Source organism: Elephantulus edwardii, unplaced genomic scaffold (genome assembly GCF_000299155.1).
Source record: "Elephantulus edwardii isolate Elephantulus edwardi_28Jun2011 unplaced genomic scaffold, EleEdw1.0 scaffold00102, whole genome shotgun sequence".
NCBI lineage: Eukaryota > Metazoa > Chordata > Mammalia > Macroscelidea > Macroscelididae > Elephantulus > Elephantulus edwardii.
Window position 1 is genome coordinate 8,189,667 of NW_006399852.1, and position 24,086 is coordinate 8,213,752.

The window sequence follows — 24,086 nt, forward strand, 5'->3', positions numbered from 1 at the left end:
CAAAACTATTTTGTAAATTCCTGTACTGACATGAAATGGCACTCTTTTAGTGCTAACAACAACAGAAGACTGACACAAAAGAGGGGTGAATGAGAAAACCAGGCAAGGGTGCAGATAAACTTCACCTTTATACACTGCTGGAAGCAGAAAATTGGTACAATCATTTGGAAAAGCAGCTTGGCAATATATCAAGAGTCATTACTATACTCACACTGTGTGAAACAAGAATTCCACCTTTGGGAGGTAGCTTAAGAAAATGATCTAGAAGAAATTACAAACAAAAAAGGTGTTCATTATAACATTATTTATTAGTAGAAGGAAAAAAAAGAAAAATTAAAGGAATCTTAATATCCAACAGCTGGAAAATATTTCGGTTCACTGTGGTATGGCTGTCCTAGGGACCATTAGGTAACCTTGAAAAATTATCGTGAAAATGAACATAAAGCACTGCTAAGAAATAGGAATGGCACACAGCTAAATGAAAGAGACAGGATGATAATTGTGGACCCTATTTAAACTGTGGGAAAACAGAATATACAAAAAGGAAATAATGCATACTGAAAATGGTTGTTGTCACAGTGGTGAAATTATGGGCCATTTTTCCTTTTTTATTTTACAGAATCCGTAGTATGTTATTATTTACATAACTTAAAATTATACTTTTAAGAAAGGACTGTCTAATAGAACCAAGCCCATCTACCACTGAACAAATTACTTCGAAAGAACGGCATTAGTAAGAATTACAAATGTGCTTTAGAAGCATACTTTTCATAGCTCTAATAATCATAAGGCCGTTCCATTACGTTTTACTTCAGTGAGCTCACGGAGATTAGATTTATTTATGAAAGGCAACATTTGCTGGCATAGATGCTGAACAAGAGACTCTGCATTTTAAAGTCCCTGCCTAGGTCTCCTACAAGTTTTAATTTAAGAACTTTCCAAAGATGCCAGTAAGAATAGAATTGAATTTCCTCAAAATTCCTGTTCAAATCCTAGCCTGTAATACTCATGCTTGTGACCCTCTGTAGAAATAGGCTCAGTGAAATGTAATGAGTTAAGACAGATCCCTGATGGTGTAGTGCATTAGAAGTTAGACTGGCATCTGAAAGGTCAGTGGTTTGAATCCACTAAATGCTCCAAGGAGAAAGATAGGTTGTCTCCTCATAAAGATTTACTAAGAAATCCCAAGAAGGTCTGCTGACAGGCAACAACTACTGAATGCAAGTAGGTTTAAATTCTGGCATGAAGTTAAGATGAGGTCACTAGACAAGGCTCTGTCTACCTGGTGTCCTTATAGAAAGAACACTACATAGACACAGGGAAGATGCAAGGTATGCAATCACAAGGCAAAGACTGGAGACTACCAGAAGGTGGAAGAGACAAACATCCTCTCCTAAAGTCTGCAAAGAGCATGACCCTACTGATAGTGTTTTGACTTCAAGACTCCAGAACTGTAAAACAGTAAAATTCTGCTTTTTGTTGATTATTTACTTATTTATTTGTAAAATTCACTCGTTATGGAATACTTTGTTACAGCATCTTTAGGAAACAAATACTTGTGTTGAATGGCACATTAACATTCACCAACGAATAAAAGAAAATGAAAACTCCACTGCTACTGAACAGATTTCGATTCATAGTGACTCTTCATTGGGTTCCCAAGGCTGTAAATCTTTCTGGGAGGAGATTGCCCAACTCTCTTCCCATGGAGCTGCTGTTAAGATTTCAATCACTGACATTCTGGATGCTCTCTGCCACCAAGTCTCCTTAATTACTCTGCCCCAAACCAAACAACGATGAGGAACAATGATGGAAGTTTGAGAACTGAGGTGCTGGTATTTCCAATTACTTGCTATGCCTTTCAGAGCTGGACAATGAATAAGGATGAAAGAAGAACTGATGCCCTGGAGCTGTGATTTTGGAGGAGACTCTCCCATGGACCTCCAAAGAACAAACAGGTATGTCTTGGAGAAAGTGCAGTCAGAGAGCTCCTTGGAGGAAAAGACAGCAAAGCTTCATCTCTCATACTTTGGGTATGTTGCCAGCAGAGGCTATTCTTTGGAGCTTGGGAAGGTGGAGGGACAACTAAGGAGAGGAAGTCCCTTATTCAGGTGGATTGACAGAGCGACTGTAGCAATGGGCTTGGGTGTCTGAGCTTATGAAGATGGCAGGGAATAAGACAGGATTCAGTTCTGTTATTCATTGCGTCTCCTGGGCTTGTACTCAACTTGATGGCACCTAACAACAACAACAACAACAACAAGCACACTGCTATCGAGTCAGTTCTGACTCACAGCAGCCTTCCACTGTGGTTATCCCACCTGTAAATATTTTATTTTATTGTGATTTAAGTGAACGTTTACAAATCATATTGCTTTTTCATTCAATTGATTATATATATTTTGGTTTTATTACAACTAATGTTATTAATTATAATGTCTAATTATCACCTTGCTGCATATTTCCTTTCCTTTCATCCTTCATATTAAGTGTCTATTATTTATTCGGTAATTTTTACTCCCCACTCCTTTCCGTCCTATTTCTGGTAACCATCTGAAAATGATTTAATAAAAGGCATGTAAACTGTCCTTCAGTTTTTCATAATAGTGATCTTACACAGCATCTGTAGTTTAGTGACTGACCTGTGTCCCTCAGCATAATGTTATCCACGTTTCTCAAATTCCTTGGTTTTTAATATTACATAGTAGTACTGTATTGTGTGAAGGTACCATACTTTCTTTAACCATGTGTCCAGTGATGAGTATCTGAATTATTTCTCGTTGTTAGTATTTCTTACATAGTATTCTATGTGTTCCATGATTTACTAATCACAAGTACTTTTTAAAAGACATATTTGCAGTAACTATACACATGGACTTCATCTGATGGACTACAAAGGAAACATATTAGCTATATCTGTGGGGTGGGGCATCACTGGAGAAACTCATTATCAGTCAAACCCACATCAGGTATTTTCAGCCTAGATCCATCTGATGTTGATGATAATGTCTTTGGTGACACAGCCTTATTCTAAATCTGGAGTGTATCTCTGATAGTTCTTTGTCAATGTACTGTTCCAGTAGTCTTTGGACACTCTTCAGAGGTATGTTGCTTGCATGTGGCATCAATGATATTGTTCAATAATTTCTACAGTCTGTCAATCATGCTTTTTTTTGAATGGGAACAAATATAGATCAGTTAGTTGGCCACATAGTTGCCTTCCAGATTTCTTGGCACACTTGATAAGCACATACAATATGGCATCTGTCTGTTCAAATATGTCAGTTGGTATTCCATCAATTCCTGGGGCCTTGTTCTTTGCCAATTCCTTCAAAGCAACTTGAAATTCCTCCTTCATTACCACTGCCTCTTGTTCATATGTTGTTATATCAGATTCTTCTGTGTCAGCCAATTTGTTTTGGAATAGTGACTTTGTGTACTCCTTCCATCTTCCTTTAATGCTTCCTGGATCATTCAATAATCTGCTCATAACATCTTTAAGTATAGTAACTTGAGCCTTAAGTTTGTTCTTCCCTTCCTTTAGCTTAAGAAATGCCAAACGAATTTGACCCTTCTGCTTTTCTGACTCCAGCTCTTTCCACATTTCATTGTAACACTATGCTTTGCTTTGTCTTCCTGTGTTGCCCTCTGAAATCTTCTGTTCAGCTTCTTAACTTCCTGCTTTCTTCCTTTTACTTTGGATTCTTGGCACTCTAGTGTAATATTCAGAGTTCCTACTGACACCCATCTTGGTCTTTTCTTTCTTCTCTGTCTTTATAATGCCATTTTGTATTCTTCATGGATAATATTTTTTTTTTATAATCTCCCACAGCTCATCTGGTCTTCAAGTCCTCAAACTTGTTCCTGAGATAACTTTTAAATTCAAGGGAGATGGACTCAAGGTCAAATTTTGGTTCCTTTAGATTTAACTTTCCTTAGCTTTAGTTTGAACTTGCGTCTGAGTAGGTGATGGTCTGTTCCACAATCAGCACCTAGTCTAGTTTTCACTGCTGATACTAATTCCTTCCACAGATGTAACTGATCTGAAGCCTGCGCATACCAACAGGTGAAGTCCATGAATATAGCTGCTGCTTATGTTTCTTATAAAAAACATTAGAAATTAATAAATCACTGATTGTTCAGAATTCTATCATTCTGTCTCCAGCCTCATTTCTGTCACCAAGTCATGTTTTCTGACAACTACTGATCCTTCTTCCCTGTTCCTCACATTTGCATTCCAGTCACCCATTATTATTAATGCATTTCAGTTGCATGTTCAATCGATTTCTGACTACAAAAGTTGAAATCATGTATTTCCTCCTCTCTGGCTCTGGTTATTTGTGCATATATTTGAATGATAGTGGTATTATCAGATGCTCATTGTATGTATTTGGATATTACCTTGTCACTCACAACATTGTATTTCAAGATGGATCTAGAAATGACCTTTTTAACTATGAATGCAACCTTGTTTCCCCTCCCCATTACATCTCTGGCATAGTAGATCATATGACTGTCTGATTTAAAATCTCACATGCCAGTCCATCTCATTTCACCAATACCTGCTGTTGCTGTTATTGTTATGTACCCCTGAGTTGACTTCAACTCATAGAGACCCTATATACAGCAGCTCTGAACCCTGCTCTGTCATGAGTCAAGTTCATTGTCTCTGACACACCTACCCCCAAAACCCCAGTCACGGAGTTCAAGCCATCTCATCCAGGCTCTTCCTCTCTTGCACTCTCCCCTCCACCTTTCCCAGCATGATGTCTCTCTCCAATGACTGGTACCTCCTTACAATATGCCCAAAGTATTTCAGACGGATCTTCAAAATCCTTATCTCCAAGGAGCAGCCTAGTTTGACCCTCTCCAGGATGAACCTTTTTGTTCTCTTAGCGGTCCACGGCATATTTAATACTCTTTTCCAGCACCACAGCTCAAAGGCATCAATTCTTCTTCAGTCATCTTTAGTCACTGTCCAGTTCTCTGGTGCATAGAAAGTAATTGTGAAGACCATCACTTGCATCAGGCACACCTTGGTCTCTTGACTGACATCATTGCTCTTCAGTAATCTGGAGAGGTTCCCTGACCTCAGATTTTCACAATGCAATTCATCTTTTGATTTCCTGGCTGCTGGTACCCAGAGTGTTGATTGTGTATGTCAGTTTATGCATTCCATTTCTTTCTTAACAATGTCTAATTTTCCTACATTCATGCTTCTCACATGCTACATTCCAATCATTATTGTCTTCCTACAACTATTTTTCCTCATTTATGTTTTCAAATTCGACGGCTCAATCTCAGGTGCTATATCTGCTGGTCTACTCTAAGTGTGCTCTATTGTACATAGGGTTTTTGAAGGCCTATTATTTTGGAAGTGGGTGTCCAACCCTTCATCCTATCCCATCCACAGCTTCCACATTAAAGGACACAGTTCTTCAGAAGGTAAAACAGGCAGATGTGAAATTGTTGCTCCAGAAGTTCACAAGAAATCCCAACTTTCTGTTCCACTGGCCAAGGACTCAGGGTTGATCGACTCTTCAAGAAGCCAGCTGTAAGCCTGGGCGTTCACATGAAACCCTGACTTTCTGTCCTGCTATTTCCTTTGCCCCTTTAAGGTATTTAAGTTGCTGGAAGAACTCACAGACTCTCATGAAACCACTAGCATACTTTCATGGACAGATTTATCAAAGCCAAACGGATACAAACTAAGAAAAGCAGAGAGTGAGGTCTGGAAAGACTCCCAACTAGAAGTTTACATATCCACAAGGGATGCATCCCCTTTCTGAGAGCAGCTGTTCTTGCCAACCAGGAAGCCCCCTACCCTCTGTGATACACTCTTAATTGTCCTCACCATGTGGTCATGGTAGATTGCATCATGCCTCCTAAGGCCAGGCAACCTTGGGCTCTACATGGTACTTCTTGGTCTGGTCTGCCTATTGGGTACAGTCTAGCCCTCAGGCACCCAGAACAAACCAAAGTACGTTCCACACCTCCTACAAACACTGCATGAATCTGGCAGTTTTCAGGACATGAGGGTAAAAGAATAAATTCTATTTTAAAAGCCATTTCCACAATCAATGATAGGCGAATTCATTTTTCCCTTCAAAGATTTGTCAAAGTCTTGGTTTGAATAATCATTGCAGTATTAAGACAGGAGGAGGAAAAATGGTAACTTCTTTAATAGACTACACTATTAAAACATAAAGTATAATTGTGTTCATTCTCTTAGAATTCAAATATTTCATGTAATTAAAATTCCTTCTAGCAATTTCAAAAAGACTGTTGCTTATATTTCTAAGCTATTATCTTTATTATTATTCAGCTAGGAGAAATATCTCTAAAATGTAATGGCTTTTAAAACATGAAAATGGATACTTTAGCGTAACAAGAAAAAGAAAGGACGAAGAAAGATGAAAAGGAGAAAAAAGCATACAGGTCCAGCTCCATAGACTGCAGGCCTCAATGCAGAGTTCTCTTCAGTACTGGGCTCCAATCTACATAGGGCTTCTAGAATTAGAACTGATGCAATAGTAACATCACAGTGCAAAATACTGTGTAGGCTGACATTAAAAATGACTAACAATCTCAACGTTATAAAAGCAGAGCGTTAAACCTGTCATAGCATCCTTCTCACAGCTATCCATCTGGCTAAGGATGGAAGGCATCAGAAGTAAAGGAAATAGCGGCATTGTTGGTACAATAGCATTCCCTGGATTCTGATCTTAAGAAAAATACCCTCTTAATTGTTTACTGGAGAGAGCAGAAATAAATAATTGATACTGACGTATGAAGAATCTGCTCCAAAGCAGTTCACTAAATGCCCTCGCACCTTGCTTTCTAAGCTAAATCAGCCTACATAGATCTGAAGTCATTATGGTGTGACAGCCAAAAAGGGCAGAAGAGCCATTAAATTTGATAGCATTAATAAAACCACATAAAAAGAGAAAAAGAAAACAGGCATAGTTTTTGTTGGTATGCAGAAGAAAGGGAGGAGGAATCTCCTACAGGGTGCTTTAAAAGTTTTGGTTAACATTCTTAAAAGAACACTTAATATATTTTTGGTTCCATCCCATGGACATCAAGAATGATGGCTGGATCAGAAGGCGGAGCAGTAATGCTAAAACCAAGCCAAGAGTCCTCTGGGTTCTGGGTGTAATAAAATAGAACTCTTACTACATTTTTATAAACACCTGCACACAGAAATATACTCCTTCGTGTCGTAAAGACATTGCTTGCCCATCTCTGTCAGCTACTGTATTAGGTGCCAAAGGTGCATTTTCTTTCTCTTTGTGCTTTGCTCGAGGCATGATCAAAACAGAGGTAGGAAGGAGGTCTAGTTTAGTGCTTGCTCCAAATCATGTCATGGTTCATTTGGAGGATTTCTCCCTCCAGGAGTTTTGATAACACTGCTTTAATCAGCTCTTACTTATTAAAGGCTCAAGCTATTTGCTCAGTCAAGCCTTCCCTTATACTCTCAAACAAAAATAATAATCAGGATTCATCTGTGCCTCCTGGCTGGCTGCCTGTGCCCACATTTGAGTGCTTCTGATATGACTATAGTCTCTTGTTTTCCAGTGAGTCTTCACTGCTAGACTGTGAACTCTAGGATTTTAAAAACTGTCTTAAAAACCAATGAATTCCAAGGGTCTACATTGCTGGTCCTGGCGGTGCAACCCTCAGCACCTTGGGCTGCTGGCTGAAAGGTCCTACGCCTCTGGTGGTTCAAATCTTCCAGCCATTCTTTGCTCCTTGGGAAATGGGATGTGTCCTTCTGTTAAGATTTACAGATTGGGGGGATCTTGATGGCGAATCATTGAGACAAGGAGGATAACTATGAGTCAAAACCAATTTGATCACTGTTATTGTTGCTGTGTATCATCAAGTTGGAAGTGGCCCAGAGTTGAACCTCCTGCGGGTTTTCAGAGGCAGTAAAATTGCATGGGAGAAGACTGCACATCTTTCCACTGCAGAACACCTGGTGAATTTGAACTCTGTACCTTAGCACTGGCCGTTCAGTTCTTTACCACAATGCTACCAGAGTTCCCTAACTTGATGGCAGTGAGCTTGAATTGTAATTGATCGTGGTGGCCTGGTGGTAAAACGTGGGCAATTGGGTTTGATTTCCTGCCAACGTATCTCTGGCGTAGTGAGAACTCTGTAAGTGGAGGCTAGGCCTCACTGTGACACTGAACAGTGCCCTGCAGAACTTCTACATTAAGATGGACTATAAAAATACGGCCTGTGTTTAAAATAACAACAACAAAAAGGGTGCTCCTTGCAGGCGAGGATGGAAAAGCTTCATATTACATACTTTTAGGGCAGGCTATTGCTCAGACATGTGGCTAGCAGAGGCTCTCCTTTGGAAAGGGACATCATGTTTGGAAAGATGGAGGGTCAGCAAGAGAGAGGAAGACCCTCAATGAGACGGGCTCAAGTGTGTCAGAAATGGTGAGGATGGCACAGGACAGGACAGGGCTCAGGTCTGTTGTTCCCCAGACTGCCAAGAGATGTATCTGGCCCAACAGAACCTAAAAACAATAATTCCTTGGAAAAGGACATTATATTTGGAAAGGTGGAGGGTCAGTGAAAAAGAAGAAGACCTCAAATGAGACTGAATGATACAGTGACTGTGGCAATGAGCTCATGGGTGTCAGGAATGATAAAGACGGTGCAGGAAAGATCGGCTGTTTACAGGGCCACTATGAGTCACACTAGACTTGATGGCACCGAAACAACAAAAACAACAGAAGAAGTGGCTAGAATCTGCAGTAAGACTAGCAAACTTTAACAGAATAGCAAGCAACAAATGCTGGCAAGGTTGTGGAGAGACTGGAACCCTTATTCACTGCTGGTGGGAGTGCAAAATGGTGTAACCACTGTGGAAAGTGGTGTGACACTTTCTCAAAAAGTTGCAAACAGAGATACCATTTGACCGACATCCAAGCAGATATATGAACACCCACGTTCATCAGGGCTTTGTTCTCCATAGCAAGGAGTTGGAAACAACCTAAGTGCCCATCAACAAACGAATGGATAGAGAAGCTGTGGTATATTCACACAATGGAATACTACGCTGCATTGAAAAACAAGGAACTCATGCAATATTATTCAAAATGGGTGACCCTGAAGGACATTATGCTGAGTGAAATATTTCAGTCACAAAAGGACAAATATTATATGGTTCCACAGTTGTAGAATGAGGCTGACATCAGGGTGGTGGTAAGACTGAGAAAAACTGGATAAATTATGTTTACTGCATTGAAGCCAATGAGGGAGAGAATAGTTTAAAAGTAATATATTTTAGGGCATTTTGATTATCATAAGATTCCAGAATGAGGGTTGCAGACTGGAGTATACTTGGGGTGAGGGTTGGGGTAGGGGTGTGCGGGGTGATTATGTACCAATTAAGGAGTTTTTCTTTTGCTTTTCAAGGAGAGGAGCGAACTTGGCGGGGGGAGGTGGGGAGAAAAGTGCAACAATGAATGAATGGAAGTAAAAAAAAAAACCCAACTAAAATTTCTCAGACAATCTTAATAAAAGTTAGACTTATGAGAGTTAAAAAAAAAAAGTAATCCACCAATGAAGACTCTATGGTACAAAACTAAACTAGCTTATCTACACGTGCTCCGCATGCATGATATAGGACTGTATAGTGTTTTTCCACTGTGTCTCAGGTGATCAGGAATTAAAGGAGTACACAGTGGCACCAAACAAGAGCAGCAAAGCGTGTGACAAATAGCAGATGCACCATGAAATGTCTTTGAATGAATGAATGAACAAGTAGAAAATTAAAAGTTATCTTTGTGATTAAATATGTCAAGAGGCAGGTCACTTAACATAGACCCAAAAAGAGAAGTGGCCTTTATCACTTAGCTTTATGTTTCTGAATTTTCCTAGGTTTGTGGTCCAAATTACCAGTGCCAGAGAAACCAGGACACCTCATCTCTCCTTTTAAACCTCGTTGTTCCATAGCCCAGTGCGATAAGATTCCAATGATGCTTATTAATTTTAGGTGAGATTAGGTTCATACAAAGAACTGGGATGGGACAGGCAGAGAGAAGACACAGAAAGAGAACTGAGTTTAGGCACAAGGAAGAGCTTTACTCATAGACTTAAGGAGCTGTAAGTCTGATATAAATAAAAGCAGCACAGAAGGCAAAATGGGTGGAGGGGGACTTGGAAATGAATTTTGATCTGTTTTGGAAAAAGGCCAATTTTCTACCATAGGTAACCTTGAAACATCAAAATGATAGATGTGGCAGGCAGAGTCTCAAATCAGTTTAGGTTCGTGGGGACAGGCCACCTCCCCCACCCCCCATCCCCGCCAGGCACCCTGTTTTAAAGGCAAAGACACAAATCTGCTAATTTAATGAACAAACTGATGAATGTATCTTAAGTAGTCAGTTTAAGTCAAATCCCTTGACTCACAAAATGAGGTCTGAAATATATACATTAAAGTGGGTTAAGTAAAGGACAGTGTAGCCCCGAGGAAATGGACAAAAATAAGAAATGATACTGGAATCATGTACTTTCAATTATTCTTGGTGATTTGTTTGTCTAAACTCAAACATGCATTTCTACTGGAGAAATGCCACTAGGCCTCAGATAACTGCCCTTATATAACATGATATTTGCAATGCTATGAAAATGAAATACAAATTGAAGAGTACAATGGCATCTATGATTTTATCCAGTCTTCAAGTATTTTGTCTTTAAATATATCCAGACCATCACAAATGGACATTAAACATTAACTATACATTTGGTAACTACATATTGGTAATTTTTTTCGTGCATGAAGTTGAGGTTACAGATATGTGACCTCACTTTATATAAGACTCAAATTCTATATTATAAATTTAAGTTTCTGTATGGGAACATTCAGCTGTATGTATTTATTCTAAAGCAGATTTACTAAACCACTATACATTTAAGGTAGTAACTTATTTTGACATTAGAGGGAAATAAATATGTATCTCTATGAGGAAAGGCATTTGACTGTTAGGAACACAACAAATTGTGGCTAACCTTGAAGAAAATGGGAATCCCAGAACACTTGATTGTGCTTATGCAAAACCTATAGTTGGATCAGGAAGCAGTCCTCAGAACAGAGCAGGGAAACACTGCATGATTCAAAATAAAAAAAGCAGTGTGTCAGGGATATATCCTGTTTCCATACCTTTTCAATCTATATGCAGACAGATCATTCTGGAGGCTGGAATTTATGAGGAGGAATGTGGCATCAGAACTGGAAGAAGACTCATTAACAACTTCCATTATGCAGATGACAGAACCTTGAAACTGAGGAGGACCTGAAGCATTTGCTGCAGAAGGTCAAGGACCATAGTCTTCAATAAGGATTGAAGCTCAATTATCAAGAAGACAAAGATTCTTACCACTGGGTCAACTGGCAGCACCATGATGGGTGGAGAAGAGATTGAGATTTTTAACAAATACTGTTTGCTTAGCTACACAATCAACACTCTTAGCATCATCAGTCAGAAAATCAAAAGACTAATTGCATTGGAAAAACTGCTATCAGGGACCTCTCCAGAGTGCTGAAAAGCAACAATGTCAGTCTAAAAAACTCAAATGTGCCTAATCCAAGCAATGGTCTTTTCAATTACTTGTTATGCATCAAAGGGCTGGACAATGACTTAGGATGACAGAAGAATCAATACTTTTGAGTTGTGGTTCCAGAGAAGAGTCTTGAAAATAGCATGGAGTGCCAAGAAAACAAAAGGTCTGTCTTGGAGAGGGTGAAACCAAGTTTCTCCTTCGAGGCTAGGATTCTGAAGCTCTGTTTCACATACTTTGCACATGTGGTCAGGAGAGATTGGTCCTTGTAGAAGGACATCATGCTTGGGAGGGTGGAGGGACAGCGCAGGAGGGGAAGACCTCGGATGAGATGGATTGATGCAGTAACTGCGGCAATGAGGGTTGGTGTGCCACAGTCAATGAGACTGGCTTAGGTCAGGGAAGGGTTCAGAACTGCTGTACACAGGGTTATTATGGGTTGCAGGGGACTCAACATATAACAACTACAACAACATGTAAAAAAGCAACAAGACTGTTACTTATTAAACTGATTCTTATAAAGAATGGAAAACAACCTATACTTCTCAGACTCGTTAATGGGGGCTAGTTTTGCTGGCCTGTAATCAGTCAATACCAGAGCAAAATTCATTGTCGTCAAGTTGATTCCAACTCAGAGACTCTTTAGTGGGTTTCCGAGGCTGTAAATCTTTCTAGGCAAGACTACCTTTCTTCCTCCTGTGAAGCGGCTGGTGAATTCAAACTGCTGACCTTCTTCTGGTTAGCAGCCTAATACATCACACCTTTTTATTTAGCACCATGGTCTCATGTAATTAAAACAACTCATATAACCTGGACCATTTTAAGCAAAACAAAATAGATGAAAACTGTCAAGACAAAAATATCAACAATTCTAAGAAATACTGATAGCAATCGATTACTGTTGTTTATGACAAGCGAGGCATTATAGGGTTCAGATCCATTGTTTAGAGGGTCGCTATAAAGTCATGTTTGACTCAACAGCACCGTACAACAAAATCTCTCTGGAACACTGCAGTATTTCATGACTTATTTCTTTTATTTATTATTATTATTATTATTATTATTATTATTATTATTAATCTCCAACAAGTTGACTGCCTGTCCTCAGTGGTTTTGTACATACGTTATTTATGTATTTAACAAAGCATTTAGTACGATTATTGCTGACAAGGGGGCTGTGGTGACCTAGTGGGAAGAAGCTGCACTGCAATCCTAAAGGCACAGGGTTTGAATCCACCAGCTACACCATAGGAATGGAACAGGCAATCTCCTCCCCTGCAATTTACTGCCTCTGAAAATATGCTGGAGGGGTCAGCTATGAATTGGTCCTGATTCAACAGCCCACAACAAATAGGGACAATGTATCATTGTTCTGGGTCGCTGTCAAAATCATCAGAGCAGAGTAAAAGCATTTAATTAAGGGAGGCAAGTACACTGATGTTGCATAATATCAGTTCTCAGGACACTCAGACTTGCGAAGGAATGAAGGAACGGGTGCCAAGTGGTGAATCACTCATTTTAACGTGCGAGAGGGAGGTTCCGAGCAGGGCTCGCTATGCTCACTGCCAAGGCCCTTGGGCCGGGCCTGATTACGCAGTTACAACCGGCACCAGCCTCGCTAACTGCTTTTAGGCTTTGTTCCTGGTCTTTAAAGTATTTGTCTTGCTTTGGTGCCCAACTATGCTTGGTTTTCTATCTTTTCTATGTTTTATCCATAATTATCCAGTGTTCAGAAACACGAAGCACTTGGAAACATAACCGTAAGAGATCATCTTAATTGGAAATCTTGGAGTTATTACCTAAAACATTTCTATCCATTGAGACCCTTCTGGATACAGCCAGCAAACCTGGAGCATGGAACTCTAGAACAGGAACGGTTCAGATAAGTCACTGATGTAACTACTGAGAATTTGCCTTCTTGCTTTTTTTGTTGCTGCAGCATGAATGTCAGTACTTGGCAGAAATAAGGCATTCAACAAAGAGAGGATAAAGGAATAAATCAATCAATAAACTAGTCAGTCAAGCGACTGGCATTATCATTATCAAAGAATAATTACAGAACATGCCATTAAACCACAGATGCTTATTAGAATAACTAGAACAGAGAACTAATGTGTCAACCAGGAGACTCTGAGAAGGCACTAGTTTCCATAAATCAACCTCAAAGAAACTGGAGTGACTGCAAACATAAATCTGACATCAGAGACACCGATTATAGTTATCCGTCACAGGGAAAGCCAGGTGGGTCCAGGATAAAGCCAGACAAATGCAAATCTAAGATAATGTAATTCTGAACTGTGTTCCTTTATAAGTTATGGCAACATTCAAACATCGACAGTCTTTAAAGGCAATTTTATTCACGATTAAAGATTTATCATTTGCTTTTTAACCTCTAAGAAGTTAACTAGAGGTAAGGCATGCTGATATATCCTACAGGCTTGGCCCTTCTGTAATAACTTGTTTGACTGTATTAAGGGCAGAAATAAATGATCTAGTGTCTAGGATTCAATCTTGCCTTCTGTAAAGTATCAAGGATACAACTTCAGTAACTTCATCCAATTTCCGGAGTGCTCTAAGTTATCCTTTGAGATGTAAATAAGGTGAAATAATTAACATAATTTATGGCATTACAGGGCTCAAACATGGGATTTGTACAGTGGCTGTGCTAAACACAGCAACAATGCTGAGGACGACACGGCTTGCCAGTGTTCTGGTGTCATTCACTGGTGCATAAGAACGCACGGCAGAGGCCCTAAGAGCAACAGTGTCCAGACAATGAATTTAAGGAAAAATACAAAAAGGTAGTCAGAACTAAAAACATACCTGACAATAGAAAGAATACCTCCAACAGCTACTGATCATTGAGCATGTACTATATGCACTGTGCTAACAACGTACGTGGATTTACAGGCAGAAACTGAGGACTAAGGAGATTCTACAACATCTCCCAGGATTTAAATCATACAGCCAAGGGGGAAAAAGAGGAGAGAACTGAAACAAGGTCTATCTTAACACTAATCTCAGTATCTGGATCTTTGCAACAGACAGCCCTAATACAAGACACTCTGTCATGAGAAGAGCCACGAAAGTTGTAAATAAGCTTGAGCATATAAATGGTTCAGTTGTTGTTGTTGTTGTGTACTGCTGAGTCAGAACTGACCCATACCTAACCTTCTAGCAGGGTTTCAGAGGCAGCAAATTCCGCTGGAGGAAACTGCCCATCTTTGTCCCACGGAGCAGTGGTGGGTGGATTTGAGCCATGTACATTGAGTTGGCAGGGCAATTCCTTACCATTAAGCCACCAGACCTCTCAAAATTGTTCAGTATATGAGTAAAACAGTGAAATATTTATTCATAATTCTTTTGTGTATATTCTTCACATGATTCTAAAATCTTTCCTCACTGCAAAGAACTTCTGCGTCATTTAATAGTGAGGGATCCCGTCCACAGCACCTCCACTCCTATGACTCTGCTAAGCTTTTGTAGATGATGGCACCAGAAACTACACTGTAAGATGAAAGTGCTTATTCAAGAGTGATCAGCACTACCGGTTTACTATGTGCCTTCAGGATGTGATCTTATTTACAATAGAGGGATATATATTATTGCTTTTAAAATAGAGATTTAAAAGATCTGCACATAAGAACATTAAAGATCTTATACTGATAAGATCATTAATCTATTGAAAAATTAATAAGCCAGCAATACATTTCTTTGTTTCTTTTTGTGTGGGGGTAATAGATTCTAAGAAATTAAATAATTAATAATTAAAGTAAAAATAATTTCACTTCCCCAAATGGTACACTGTAGTTCAAAAGAAAGTACCTCCAACAATCCCTAAGAGGTCAGAGAAAGAGTTAGAAACCAAATACAAGGTAGGGAACTCTGGTGGCCTAGTGGTAAGAATCTGCACTGCAATCCCAAAGGCACATGATTCAAATCCACCATATGCTCCTCTGAAGAAGGATGGGCAATCTCCTTCTTTGTGATTATTATCTCAGGAAAGGCCCACTGGAGGGTCAGCTATGGGTTGGTTCTAACGCGATGGTACACAACAAGAACAATGATGATACTGACTATGGGGAAATTTCAGGGAATAAGTATCCTGCCTGAAACAGTATCAAGTTTTCTAAGGGTTGATTTTGGCTGATTCTGATTATGTATTTTTAAACTGAGAAGCAAGAGTTCCTTGACATTAGTGGGAAATGGCTTTTTAAACTTAATTTTGACAATTACAGGTTTAAAAAATCTGAGAATCAGAAAAAAAATAAAGCATTTTGTAAGAGACTAAGGTAAAAGTGAAGGAAAAGAGAACTGTATCTACATGCTGATGACTTAATTATGGAAAGACATTAGTTTAAAATCATTATATGTCCTGTTTCAAGCTATATCACAATGTCATAAATGCAAGGGGTTTCAGGATCACTCAAAGATAAAAAAAAAAAAATTAAGACTAGCTGGGAATAGAGAAATGGATGATTGGGGAAAGACAGGCAGAGATTCCTGATAACTGGGTGCTACTCAGTGCTGCTGACATTTCTAGGAAGATTTCTTGAAATGCAGATAAATAGGAACTGGGGTACTAGTTCTCCCTGACAGTACTCTTCATGCAGGTGAGGGTTGCTCCAGGATCTCCCTTGAGACACAGACTAATACTGCCAGGTATACCTTAGGCAAATTTGTTCCAGGGAGAGCAGGGGAGGAAGGGTGTGAACAGATTTCATCCAAGGACACTGAGTCTGATTCATTTACTCCCACTGCAAGCAAGAGGGCTGGACTAACGAGTTTCTAGGTCCTTTTCAGTTGTCATAATCAATAATTCCACAGTGTACATGTATCCAAAGAACTGAAAAATCTTGGCTAATAGAAAGAGTCTGAAGGCAAAGAGAAAGAACATATTCAAAGACTAAGGAAGAGAGTGGAGGCAAAAGAAGTTGCCTTGAAGCATAAAGTATCCACACACATAAGAAGTTTTGATTTTAAGAAAATACTCAGGATAAATCAGAGGAACACCGTTAAGCCAGAAAATAGGCAAAGTGAACCTGCAGGAAGGACACCACTGTATTGAGGTTAAACTACATTGATTCAGTAATTATGGCTGGCAGAGTTCTGCAAGGAAAGTAAGTACAGGTAGGCATTGCATTTCTTTAAAAAGAACCTTGCTTGTAATAATATATAGTGATTAGCCCTAATTTTAATAATATATAGTGATTAGAAAACATTATTCTTGGCAGCTGGGGAAGAAGGCTGCTTTTGACAGAATACTCATAATTGCGTAAAATAATATGTTACCCTAAGGCAATTTACTTTTTCTAAAATGCTTCAACTTACATTATTTCATTTGATTCTCAGAATAAGTTTGTGTAGGCAGATGGAATTACTTAGTATTTTACAGACCTGAGAAGTAAAGCTGGAGAAGTCCAGGAGGTTTTTCAGGGTCACCCAACTAGTCAGTGACAGTCTGCTCTTAAATAAAGGCGATTTCATCCCAGCTCAGTGGCCCTTCCACTCCCACAGCCCTTGGTAACTGCACTTAGTGTCATTTTAAACCCAAATTATCTCATGTATGAGAGGACAACCACCATTCCTGAACCCTCTTCAGGGTACCGTCACCTCCACGCAGACACACACATTAACTGTCAACTGACTGCACTTATACCTGGTAGCTCACATTTTCACACACATACACACACAGATACACATACACACACTAGCTCATGCACATGACATCTGTCAAGCCTTTACTCACAACAAAATAGCGTATGTTACAACCTAAATAGAAAAGGTGAAAAAATCTCATTTCAAGCTTTTATTTCTTGAGGTGTTTTGGTTGGGTCCCCCCCCCCCACTTTCTACATAATCCACATTGGTGACACTGAAGGATGATGAATTTACCCAGTAAGGGAGCAGGGCTGGGAGGGCTGGGTGGGGGTGGGTGAAACAGAGGGTACCCAGGCCCTTAGTGAGATGAGATAAGACATATGAAGAACTGCTGGAGAACAGAGAGCAAGAGGAGAGACTCAACGGCAAAGTGTTATGGGGATTATGGAGTTTTATAGATGGGGAAATTGAGGCACAGAAATGGTGTGAGAGCAATTAATCAATGCCTTCATGTACTCCGGCCACCCTAGAGAAGATCACTGACCCATCAAGGCCTAATGATTCAACAGAGACCTAATCAGAAATGCTCACCCCAAAGAAATCATGCTTTTCCTTACTGGCAAGAGCTATACCAGGAAAAAGTTAAATGGTGCTATTTTCCCCCATAAGCCCATAAATTGATTAATTCAAACAGCATCTATTCATTTGTTGTCCAGTCAGTTCTAACTCACATGATCCCATGAGTGTCCAAGTAAATTTGTGCTCCATAGTATAGGCAATGGCTGATGTTTTTCTGGGAGCGGATCACCAAACCTCTTTACAGAGGCATTCCTAGGTGGGCTCAAACATGCAGCCTTATGGTCAAGCAGCCAAATGCATCAAATATTTGCACCATCCAAGGACACATAACTAATGTACACTGCATACTAATTTAGTACAAAGTTAGCACTATAGAATATTAGAAAATGAGTCTACCTGATGGATAATTAATGACTAATTATATTACAATACTTAACATTTGTGATACATCATGCAGATGACACAACCCTGCTTGCTGCAACTGAGGACCTGAAGCACTTGCTGCAGAAGGTCAAGGACTGCAGTCTCCTATATGGACTGAAGCTCAACATCAAGAAAACAAAGAGTCTCACCACTGGACCAATTGGCAGCATCAGTATGGATGGTGGAAGAGATTGAGATAATTCACAGTTTTAGTTTGCTTGGCTCCACAACCAATACGCTTGGTAACAGTAGCCAGGAAATCAAGAGAAGAATTGCATTGGGAAAGTTGGCTGTGAGAGACCTCTCTAGAGTACTGAAGAGCAACGATGATGTCAGGCTGGAGACTAAGGTGCGCCTGATCCAGGCTATGTTGTTGTTGTTGTTTGTTATGTGCCATTAAGTCGCCTGCAACTCATAGCGACCCTATGTACAACAGCCCTAAACTCCGCTCTGTCCTGTGCCAATCGCACTGTCTCTGACACTCCCATCAATTATCCCAGTCACTGAATCAATCCACCTCATAGAGGGCCTTCCTCTCCTGCGTCGTCCCTCCACCCTCCCAAGCATGATGTTCCTCTCTAAGGACCGGTCTCTCCTCACAACATGTCCAAAGTATGTTAGATGGAGACTCAGAATCCTTGCCTCCAAGGAGACACCCGGTTTAACCCTTTCCAGGACAAATCTATAGTCTTTGCAAATATGTGCATCAGACAGTTGGACAGTGAATAGAGTTGATAGAAAGAGAATTGATGCCTTTGAGCTGTGGTGCTGGATAAGAGTGTTGAATATACCATGGAATGCTAGGAGAACAAACAGGTTTGTCCTGGAGAAGGTGAAGCCAGAATGCTCCTTGGAGTCAAGAATTCTGAAGCTTCGTCTGACATACTTTGGGCATGTTGCAAGGAGGGACTGGTCCATGGAGATGGACATCATGTTTGGCAGAGTAGAGGGATGGCACAGGAAAGGAAGACCTTCAATGAGATGGATTGATTCTGTGACTGGAGCAGTGGGGGTGAGTGCATTTGAGATGGCTAGGTTGGCACAGGATAGAACAACGTTTAGAGCTATTGTTCATAGGGTCGCTATGAGTTGCAAACGACTAGATGTCACATAACAACAACAACAACAACAAACAATACATTCTCAAATGACAGATAAAAAAAATATATAGGAGGAGAAAAATGGCTATTAGACTCTTCCTTAGACCAAGACAGGAAAGTGACACTTCACAGCATACAAGAGGGAGAGACACATTGCTAACTTTCACACCACATCACCAAGCTGAGTTATAATGTCAGCAAAGAGAGACAAATAATGGGGTCTGCAACAGAAATTTCATAAGGCTCTCTCCATAGTTTCCCGGATTTGTAAATGATTACAGTTAACAAAAACTAAAGAATGGTGCTGACACATAGAAGTTGTCCAAAAAATATATTTTGAACTAATGATGAATGAGCTAAGAACCAGCTTTGAGACAATTAGCATGCCTTCTGATTATTTTTTTTTATTATAAAGTAAGTTTATTTCTGCAGAGTGGAGGTGTCTTCTGTTTACACAGAAGGACAGAATGAGGGGAACCAAATCCAACCCTTTGTTTCCCTTACATAACTGGGCATCTTACATTTTATTGGGGACCAAAGATGTTGGGATCATGAAGGGTCAGACTGGTCAACAGCTGTTCAAAGTCACCCAGGCTCCAGGGTGGGGGTGACAGATTTTCAGGGCCAAGAGATGAACTGTTGTCAGGGCTTGGGGGAACAGATGGAGAGAAGAGATCATCCCAGTTCAGAAGTTCCTCTTCCTGTTCCCCAGACTACCTCACTATCAGAGACCCCAAACTTCTAGTCCTCTCTCTCTCTCTCACTTCCTTCAAGGCCCCACCCAGCCCTATTCTACTGGAGGCCCTGTCACCCACTTTTCTTCCACCTATTCTCCTTCCTTACGGGGGCTGATTGAAGGTGAGCAGGAGATCGGTCTGGTACTGGGTCGGTCTGGTACTGGGTCAGCCGCAGTAGGGCTTGGTGTAGCGTCACCTCCTTTGCTACCTGCTGGTTTTCCTTAGCTACCTGTTGTTTGCCAGAAAGGACCCAGGCTTCCTGACAGCAGCCCCCCAGGGCCAACTTCTCCAAAGGGAAGGCCTGCACGGCCTCCACTTGTGCAGCCCTCGCGCCCTGGACCCCGCCAACGTCCTCAAAGTGGTACCTCGCTGCCGCCTCGCCTCGCACGTGGGCCTGCAGCTCCAGAAGTTCCACGATCAGATTCTGGTCTATCTCGCGATGGCAGAAAACTTCCTGATTGTCTGGGACTGGCCGGAGGTCACTTACATCAATGGCCCCAGCGGGGAGGATGGCGGAAAAGGCGCCCCCGCGGATAGTCTCGCGCGGGCTCCATAGGCCTGAGCAGGGGGATGGACACTACAGAGGCTTAAAAGAAACCCGCATGGGGCGTAGGCGGGACCACTTGGAGACAGGCGGCATCACCCCTCCACCCTGTCGCCAAGGCGGCCTCCGGTCCCCTGATTATTTTTTAAGACTTTGAGAAATAATGAGACAGCTATAATGATTACGCATGGTGGACAGTGTCTGCTGGAGCTTCCGAAATAAAACAAGCCTGGAAGCAAGAGTGGCATCCACTTCCGAAATGGTTTGCCTCCGGAAACTATGAACAGTGCTCAGGCCTTTCGTTCATAGGGTCACTATGAGTCGTCTACGACTCGACAGCGCCTAACAACACAACAACAATGATGAATATATTTGAAGTATCCTAAACTGGGTTGAAATACAATGCTCACTTAACTGATGGTGGATAAATTGCTTAAGTGTATGACTGTGAAATATTAAATGTAAAATGCAGACGGCAGGGCCATATGCTTTCATGACGTGAAATGAGATAATGCAATACTTATCAATGCACCAGATGTATTGTGAGAGCTTGATACAGGTAGGAAATCTTATGTTTCTATCATTACAACTCCACAAACTTTACAATCTATTCTATACTCTATTGCTGGCAGTAACTTGGGTTGTTTGACCAAATCATTACTAACTCTTGTTAAGTGCCATCGAGTCATAGACAACTCATAGCAATCCTATGAACAAAAGTCTTGAACACAAAACTTTCATCTTTTCTCTAAGTTCATAGAATTTCTGGAGGTTTTATTTGTGCCCTAGCCTGTGTTATACTCCCATTTAGAGCATGGTGTCCACCTGTTTTACCTCAACCCTTTGGGCGCAGATATTCAGTAAGTAAACGCAGTAAGAGTAGCGGCACTGCAAAGAATATAGCTTCATTAATTCAAGAAGTATTTATTGAGATGAGTTTTGATGGGAAAAGCAGTTAAAACACTTCCCTACTATTAGGAGTGGTCACTGTTCAAACCCATCCAGAAGTTCTGGGGCAGGATACTCTGATCCTCTGTCCCTGCAAATACTACAGTTTAGGCATATCATAGTCACAGAGGCATTCTGCATCTTCTTTGATATGTAGCAACTGGAGATGCCAGAATTTGCGAGCAGCTATCTAAGGTACAACTATGTGTCTCTCTCCGTCAGAGAATAACACAAGCTAGGGCACAGTTCCTGAGGGCAGGGGAGGCAGAGAGCAGCCAGGACTGAGTGGAAAGGCTAAGACGCACTCCGCTCACAAATGTCAGAACAGGAAGTCCACTGGGTTTAAATCAAAGCCAGGAGCCACACAAGACTGTATTCCTTAAAGAGCACTTACAGTGAAAGAGCTCTCTGTTATTCTCTCCCATCACTAATATGTGAATCCATAAAAAAGGGCATATGAATAATTAATAGAAGAGAAAATCGAAGGAGAAAAATACGGTTATCTAAAATCAGTGACTTTAAATCTTCTATTTATATCACACACACACACACACACACACACACACACACACAGGACATATACCAACAATTTTCCTTTTTTCTGTCATTTTATAGCCATTTCATCATCATAGTCTTTTTTTTTTAAAGTAGAAAGAGGAAATAGACCCAAATGGTCATTTTGAATAACTTAGTTACAAAGATTCAAAACAAAATATACTTCAGTTCTTATCACTGTGCACTACAGCAACCTATTCCATAAATGGCTGCTTCCTTTAGAGAATGTATGTGTGTATCTTATTTTAAAAATGGAGACAGAATGGACGTACAACATTTAAAAAGTACAGAATGAGAATATGTGTCACATGTGAAGAGTGTAATCAACCCACACAAGCTGATATGCACCGTATAAGAGAATGAAGGTGAAGGGATTCCAAGTTAATTATGAAAAGTGAGTTAAGCAAAGAGTTAGACTATACAAAAAAACAGAATAAGGAGTGTTAATTAATAATATTTTAATATAGATTTCTGTTTGCTTAACAAAGTAAATGTTCAAACTCACAGAGGCAGGAATTTGTACAGAGCTAATAACACAGCTTTAAAATAAGATTAAGTAGACTGAGGCTGACATTGGGGTGGCGGTAACACTGAGAAAAACTGGATAAATTATGTTTACTGCATTGAAGCCGATGAGGGAGAGAATAGTTTAAAATTAATATATTTTAGGGCATTATGATTATCATAAGAAACTGGAATGAGGGTTGTAGAGTGGAGTATACTTGGTGTAGGAGTAGGGATGTGCGGGGTGGGGGGGAATTGTGTACCAATGAAGGAGTTTTTCTTTTGCTTTTCAAGGAGAGGCGTGAACTGGGGGTAGGGGTGAGGGTGAGTAGGTGGGGAGAAAAGGGCAGCAATGAATGAATGGAATTCCAAAATCTCTGCCGATGTTCATTGAAATTAATAATAATAATACCACAAAAAATTAAGTTAAACAAACCACCTGCAAAATGATTTTAAGTTCTATGATTTTCATTTCCTTGAAGATTTAAATTTCTTATTTTTTTCACTTCCGTTAAAATAAGAGAATGTATAATTTTACATCTGTATGATGTCCTACTTAAGATTAAGCTAACATGTAGTTAAAAAATAATTTAACATTATTATTAAGGTTTATTGGAAAGTTAGACGAATCTTAAAAGCCAGAAGCAAGAGTGTGCTTTAGATACCTTTAAAGTTTGAGAAAAGGAAAGTCAGCTGAGAAGACACAACCTAACCTACAAAAACACACACCAAAAAAACCCCACCACAACAATCTGGAGGCATTGCACGCAATTCAAATAAGGTGTCAAAATATTACAAATTAAAACAGGAAAGGGAAAAGACAGACTTCTGATAAGTGGGTGGACTTAGAAATAATTTAAATTTTTATTTCAGAATGCTTACTTCACCAGGATAAAAATGAAGACACACACCCCATGCCAGCATCTCGTGAGGTCGACTTACTTTACAATGATCATACTGGAGCTGTAAGGCAAGAACATCACCCCCGATGGGCATTTGCTTCTTCAGCTCTTCATCCTTCAGATTGAGCCATTTGATGAGCTCTTCTAAAGATGTCAGCAGCCGGTTCCACTTCTCAGCACTAGCCTCCAAATGGGCCCTGGAGGAAGAGAATGCAAATCCCAGCTGTGATTGCACAGTCTGCAGGAAGCTGCACTGCTAATATGAGGCCACACCTCTCTGGTGGTTCAAATCCACCAGCAGCTTCTTGAAGACAGCAACTAGCAATCACCTCTCGTGCAACTTATAGCTCATAAACCCGATGCAGGGTCAACTACGAGTCCATTCTGACTCGATGGCAATGAGTTGAGTTAGTCTATCATCCCTTGGACAGTCAGATAATCTTTACTTTCAATAAAGACATTGATTCATGTTAAAGAAAAATACACGCATATTCATTTTAAGTATAGTTACATATCCCGTTTTGCTTACAGAGCAAATATATAACTTTATACATTTGTAAATGTAGTTGCCAATCTATAAGAAAAAGTAACTTTTGATAAACTTCAATATTGA

At 40.2% G+C, this 24,086-nt stretch overlaps 1 protein-coding gene and 1 pseudogene across 1 annotated transcript in view; both read right to left on the reverse strand.

Annotated features, from left to right (window-relative positions):
• UTRN (utrophin) overlaps positions 1 to 24,086 on the reverse strand; it is a 704,039-nt gene that overhangs the window by 182,321 nt on the left and 497,632 nt on the right. The window contains exon 52 of the mRNA XM_006891679.1: positions 23,514 to 23,670. Within this exon, the coding sequence (XP_006891741.1) occupies positions 23,514 to 23,670 (157 nt within the window). The remainder of the gene's footprint in view (positions 1 to 23,513; positions 23,671 to 24,086) is intronic.
• Positions 19,808 to 20,574, reverse strand: LOC102847223 (annotated as a pseudogene).